The sequence below is a fragment of the Amphimedon queenslandica genome, unplaced genomic scaffold (assembly GCF_000090795.2).
Source record: "Amphimedon queenslandica unplaced genomic scaffold, v1.1 AMPQUscaffold_13232, whole genome shotgun sequence".
NCBI lineage: Eukaryota > Metazoa > Porifera > Demospongiae > Haplosclerida > Niphatidae > Amphimedon > Amphimedon queenslandica.
In genome coordinates, this window is record NW_003546532.1 from 119,359 (window position 1) to 125,766 (window position 6,408).

At 35.6% G+C, this 6,408-nt stretch overlaps 2 protein-coding genes across 2 annotated transcripts in view; one reads left to right on the forward strand and one right to left on the reverse strand.

Moving 5' to 3' along the window:
• Nucleotides 1-6,408, reverse strand: part of LOC100631579 (protein FAN-like) — a 14,410-nt gene that overhangs the window by 7,374 nt on the left and 628 nt on the right. Inside the window, exon 5 of the mRNA XM_011407425.2 lies at nt 5,648-5,841. Within this exon, the coding sequence (XP_011405727.1) occupies nt 5,648-5,841 (194 nt within the window). The remainder of the gene's footprint in view (nt 1-5,647; nt 5,842-6,408) is intronic.
• LOC109584206 (heat shock 70 kDa protein 12A-like) lies at nt 1,887-4,123 on the forward strand. Its single transcript, XM_019999855.1, has 3 exons — nt 1,887-2,367; nt 2,421-2,633; nt 2,678-4,123. Exons 1-3 carry the CDS (start codon nt 2,023-2,025, stop codon nt 3,971-3,973), a joined length of 1,854 nt encoding a protein of 617 aa, XP_019855414.1. The 5' UTR covers nt 1,887-2,022; the 3' UTR covers nt 3,974-4,123.

A 6,408-nucleotide genomic window follows, 5' to 3' on the forward strand; every position in this document is an offset into this window, starting at 1 on the left:
CTATCATTAGCTCTAGAACCAGAAGTAGCTGCTATAGCTGCACAGCATCAGTCAGCAGTATCAGGAACACCTCCACAGAGATATATGGTAGTTGATATAGGAGGAGGTACAGTTGATATTACTGTACATGATAAGAGTAATGGGAGAATTAGTGTAGTACTACCACCAATGGGGAACACCTGGGGAGGTACTACTGTCAATGAAGCATTTTCTGAATTATTTCAGGAAATATTAGAAGATGAAGGTTTCATGTCTTTTTCAAAATCAGATCCAATTCGTGCAAGAGCTGCTCTAAACAAACTTTTATATGGAGAGTTTGAAGAGCGTAAAAAGGTATTTGGAGACGCAACCGAAGGTATTCGTGAAATAGCACTACCATTGCCATTCCCTATGATACAGTTCTACTGCAATGATAAGCTTCAAAATGCTGAACAACTGAATATAGAATATGATCCAGATGAAGGCTTGCTATCAATTAATTTTAAACTTGTGGAGGAGAAAATATTCAAATCCACAATAGATAACATCCTTAAGTGTATGAGGGCAGCATTTGATGAGCTAACAGATCATATTGATACAGTTTATCTGGTAGGAGGGTTTGGAGGGTGTAGGTTTGTTAGTCAAAAGATAGAGGAAGCTATTGCTCAGCATCATGGCATGCTTTATGATAATATAGTGTGTCCTGTACAACCAGATCTTGCTGTTGTAGTAGGAGCAGTAATGTGGAGGAAAGATCCTAACATAATCCAATCACGTGTTGCTGATGCTACCTATGGGACAGGTGTTAATGTTGTATTTGACCCATCAATACATGATGAACATTACAAGTATGTAAATGAAGATGATGTACTACGTTGTGCTAATGTCTTTAATGTATTTGTACTCAAAGGAGAAGAGATAAAGGATGAAGTATATAAAGCTACATATATACCTGGTCGTCAAAGATACACACAAATGCATATCCCTATATACTGTACAGGAGATGATGGAGTTCAGTATATAGAAGATAAAAAAGGTAAACTAACAGTACGTGAGATTGGTCAGCTAATACTTGATATTCCTAATCCTGATAATCTACCAAGAAATAAGAGAGAATATGACGTATTCATGGATTTCAGAGGTACAGAGATACAAGCAAGAGCTCAGTATAGTATCACTGGAGAAGAAGTGAAAACAGTTTGTGACTTTCTATCAAACCAAGACTAATAATAATAATGAACTAAATAGTTTCAGAATATACATGTAATATAATAGTGAAACAATTGCTGTAACTTAGAATAATGTTAGTAATGGCAATAGAATATTAGTACGTTAATGCAGTGACTTTTGTGTGCATTTTGAATTTGAACTTGTTTTTATAATTTTTCATTTTATTATTCAATAACGTAATGAAAACTTTTGAACACAGATTCTTCAGCATGCCACAAGCAGCTACAATAGCAATTATAAATTAATAAATAAATAAAACAAGTCCTCACCTACGCAAGGCATGGGTGAGGCCAATGAATAATGTATACCGGTTTATTTTCGTGGTGAAATATTTTCGCAAATTTTGCAGTTTCTTGAAATTTTTTCACCACAAAATTTCTGCATTTCCATTGCCACATGGTGCAAACTGCAAGCCATTTGTGAATATTCTGCAAAATCTTAGAAATGCAAGATTCATGAAAATTTTTTACCACAAAAATAAACCAGTATACAGTATAATATTTACAGGATATTCTATACATGCATGAACCTAATATGCATACAGTTAAAGCTCAAGAAGAAAGTTATAAAAAAAGAAAAATAAATGCAAATTAGCTGCATGTAATTTCACTGTACTTTTTGATTATCATTTTAAAACAAATACTACTGATCACTGTAGTTGCTAATTAAAAGAATTATGCAGCAACTGTGGAGTGGGCCCACATTCAACTCTACTATTCACAGTTTACATTAGTTTCACTTAGTCATGTTGATATGTATGTAACACTATTTAAAGAATAGACAGCAGCAGCCCTTACAATCGTAACATTTATCATGGCTTTATCTAAGGGACCAGTGTCAAGAGCTGAGAAGATACCAAGAGCCACTCCTGTACTACAAGACAGCAATTGTATAGCAGCTATTGACTTTGGAACATCATCACTATCAGTAGCATATACCACTCCAACAACAGGAGGAGATGTAAAAGTTCTACCACTTCACAGTACAATGGAAAGAATCCCTAATGCTATATTAATCTCAATAGACCAGGAGAACCAGCAATGCAAAGTCACTGGGATTGGACATGAAGCACAAAATATGCACAGCAGTATGAAAAAAGATCACGCTAAAAACTTCATATACTTTGAAAGAATAAAAAATTTACTGAAAAGAGACAAAGTGAGTTAGAGATAAAAATATAAACACCAATATGACATTAATTTATCCCTTAGTCATTAGGTCGTACTACTGAAGTCTCTTCATTCACTGGTGGATCTTATTATCTCATTGAAGTTATAGCTTTTATACTAACACACCTCAAGAAGAAGCTACTCACTGATCATTTGAAAGGAAACTACAAGTCAAGTGATTTTGATTGGGTCATTACTGTTCCTGCTATATGGAAAGCAAGAGCAAGAAGAATGATGAGAGAAGCTGCTTATATGGTAACCTAATACATGCTTTGTATTTCATTATGTTAATATGATAGGCTGGTCTCACTTCTGATGCTCCTGGTATAACAAGGTTCACTCCAGTTGGTTCCCCTTTACCACGTCCAGAGGAGGTTAATCCTCAGAAGCTATCATTAGCTCTAGAACCAGAAGTAGCTGCTATAGCTGCACATAAGTATTCAGAAGTATCAGGGTCCCCTCCACAGAGATATATGGTAGTTGATATAGGAGGAGGTACAGTTGATATTACTGTACATGATAAGAGTAATGGGAGAATTAGTGCAGTACTACCACCAATGGGGAACAACTGGGGAGGCACTACTGTCAATGAAGCATTTTCAGAATTACTACAAGAAATAGTAAAAGACAGAGGTTTTACATCTTTTTTAAAGTCAAATCCCATTAATGCCAAAGCCACCTTAAATAATTTTTTCTTTGAAGAGTTTGAGAAGCACAAAAAAATATTTGGAGATGCAAATGAAGGCATTCGTGAAATAGTACCAACATTGCCAACATCTTTTGTAAAACACTATGGTGATAAGAAACTTCGTCAAGCAAACAAGAAGAATATACACTATGATCCAGGAGATGCTTCATTAAGCATAGCATATCATCTATTAGAAGAGAAGGTATTCCAATTAACAATGGATAAAATCACAGAGTGCATGAGGGCAGCATTTGATGCACTAACAGGTCATATCAATACAGTTTATCTGGTAGGAGGGTTTGGAGGGTGTAGGTTTGTCAGGCAAAAGATAGAAGAAGCCATTCGTCAGCATCGTGGTATTCTTTATGATAATATAGTGTGTCCTATACAACCAGATCTTGCTGTTGTATCAGGAGCAGTAATGTGGAGGAAAGATCCTAACATAATCCAATCACGTGTTGCTGATGCTACCTATGGGACAGGTGTTAATGTTGAATTTGACCCATCAATACATGATGAACATTACAAGTATGTAAATGAAGATGGTATACTACGTTGTGCCAATGTCTTTGAGATATTTGTACTCAAAGGAGAAGAGATAAAGGATGAAGTATATAAAGCTACATATATACCTGGCCGTCAAAGATACACACAAATGCATATCCCTATATACTGTACAGGAGATGATGGAGTTCAGTATATAGTAGATAAAGAAGGTAAACTAACAGTACGTAAGATTGGTGAACTGGTACTTGATATTCCTAATCCTGATAATGTACCAAAGAAAGAGAGAGAATTTGACGTATTCATGGATTTCAGTGGTACAGAGATACAAGCAAGAGCTCAGTATCGTATCACTGGAGAAGAAGTGAAAACAGTTTGTGACTTTCTATCAAAACAACACTAATAATAATAATGAACTAAATAGTTTGAGAATATATACATGTAATATAAGATTAACAACTGCTGTACTTAAGAATCGTAATACTACATGTAGTCTTATGAACAGTGACTTTTGTGTGCATTTAATTACGAACGGTTGGAATATTATTAGTAACAGTATTAACATTAACGTGATGACTTTTGTGTGGAAAGGCGGATTTACAATATTACACTAGTCTAGACATTACATTGACGCTGGAATAGAATCTGGTTCAACTCCAGCGGGAAGCATGCGGCAAAAGGTCAAATCGCCCATGCTTTTGATTAAAAATTGACGGTAATTAATTTGACACTTTCATATACAGTCAAACCTCCGAAAGCGGACAGTCCGAGAAGTGGACACACTCTCTAGAACAGACAAACCTGCAGTCACCGATTAAAATAGCCCATCTTACTGTACATTAGCAACCTCCCAGAAGCGACCACCTCTAAACTCCGGACAGCGGACAGTTTTACAAGCACAAAGAAGCTTCTAAACATGTGATTTTACCTCTGTAAACAGACATTTCCGGAAATATAGAAAGCCACACCCTCAATATTAAAGTTAATAGCAATCATTAAATTAATAAGAACACTCAGAACAGTTATTATTGGGGCGAGCCTGAGCTCGCCCCACTAAGGCGAGAAAACGTCTGTCTGTCTGTACGGGCAGTAGGATCGTCTAACTATTATTAAAGTTAAATAGACTAATTTTTATTGAAACGGGTGTGGTCACAATAAATAAAATGGTGGCTATCAGCAAGCCTAAGCTTATTTGCAGCAAACAGTCAGCAAGATAAAACTAAATTGCTGTCTAAAAACTTCTCTAGCAAGAATAAAGGTTGGAAAAGCAGATATACAGTCTTTTCGTTGGTATAAAGGACTCTAATAAGTTGAATGCTAGTGAGAAAGCTGCATGTACTGTAGCCTAGCTGCATGTACTGTAGCCTAGCTGCATGGTAAGATCTATTCTAGGTGATCTATTCTATTCTCTAGCAGCAAGCCTAGGTTAACAAAGCAGATACACAATCTTTAAGTATGATTTGTGCAGTGACTGCTCATAGTTCTAAGCATCTTTAATGCTATCAATAAGATAAGTTTGTTGCTGCAGACTGAGCAGATGCTTGAGTGTTGAAGTGACTGGATCTACTGTATTAGCCTTCGACTTGTACAGTTGCATTGCTTGCTCATGTATCATACAGCACATAGATAATCTATGCCTTGCACAATTGCTTAGGCTCGCCCCCTTAATGCACTGCATTCTCCCTAGTAGTATAATAATGATGCTAGGCCTAGTATTTATAGATTATACAGTAGCTATAGCTTAATGCTTGACCTAAACCTGATCTCTGAAACAGGGGGAGGTCACAACACAACCTCTGAGAAGAGGACAACCTCTGAATAAAGGACAATAGCTGACTTCCCAAAGTGTCCGCTCTTCGGAGGTTTGACTGTAATTTTATTTTTTTAGTAATTAAAAAAATTTGTTTTTCAATTTTCAATCAGAATTTTGAGTATGAATGGCTCAAGCAAAAATTCACAGCAATTTGCTTATATACATGTACATGTACAACTACAATGTATATAAATTAATAATTACCATTAACTATTACATGTACTAATAACTATTAATAACCACTAATAACTATTAATAACTCACAAGTTAAGGAACATGAGGTAATCATAATTAGATATTTCTCCAGTTTGCCACTTCTGAGTAGCATCAGTCAGATCAGGAACCTGTAGGGACACACCCCTCACCCCCACCAACTTATCATAGAGACTGTTCCTCTTTGACGTGGAGGAGAGGACCAGAAATATACTCTGACCCCCTCGGGAGAATAATTCCAGACCCTATGGGACAATATAAACTAACTGGTGAATGGAGAATGTTCATAAATGTCATTAATAATAATTTATTAAATTAAAAGGAGGAGTGACGTACATGTACAAATTGACAGGTGTAGTTTCATACTGTATACCGGTTTATTTTCACAGTGAAAAATTTTCAAAAATCTTGCATTTCTAAGATTTTATGGAATTAATTTTCGCAAATACATTGCAGACTTTACAACGTGGCAATAGAGATGTAAAATTTTGTAGTGAAAAAATTTTGCGATAGAACAGAAAAACGCAAAATTCACGAAAATATTCCACCATAAAAATAAACCGGTATTTATATCAATATCATATACAGTGTAGCCTCTACATTAAACACTATAGAACTATATCACATACAATTAAAAGTGAAATTGACATTTAGTTATAGATACAACCATTTAATACATGTATAATCAAATTTGTGATCTACATGTACACGTATATGTAGATGTAAATGTGTAAATTGTGAGAGATGGTATTTTGTCATTGGGTGTGGTCTTGTCCTGGTAGGTGTGGCTTACCACATGCCGTAACATGTAT

What these genes read in the sequence shown, in the direction of transcription:
- LOC109584206 (XM_019999855.1), top strand. Translation starts at nt 2,023, where the DNA reads ATGGCTTTATCTAAGGGACCAGTGTCAAGAGCTGAGAAGATACCAAGA. An exon ending in ATTTACTGAAAAGAGACAAA is followed by an intron (nt 2,368 to 2,420) that starts GTGAGTTAGAGA and finishes TTTATCCCTTAG; the next exon opens with TCATTAGGTCGTACTACTGA. An exon ending in TGAGAGAAGCTGCTTATATG is followed by an intron (nt 2,634 to 2,677) that starts GTAACCTAATAC and finishes TTAATATGATAG; the next exon opens with GCTGGTCTCACTTCTGATGC.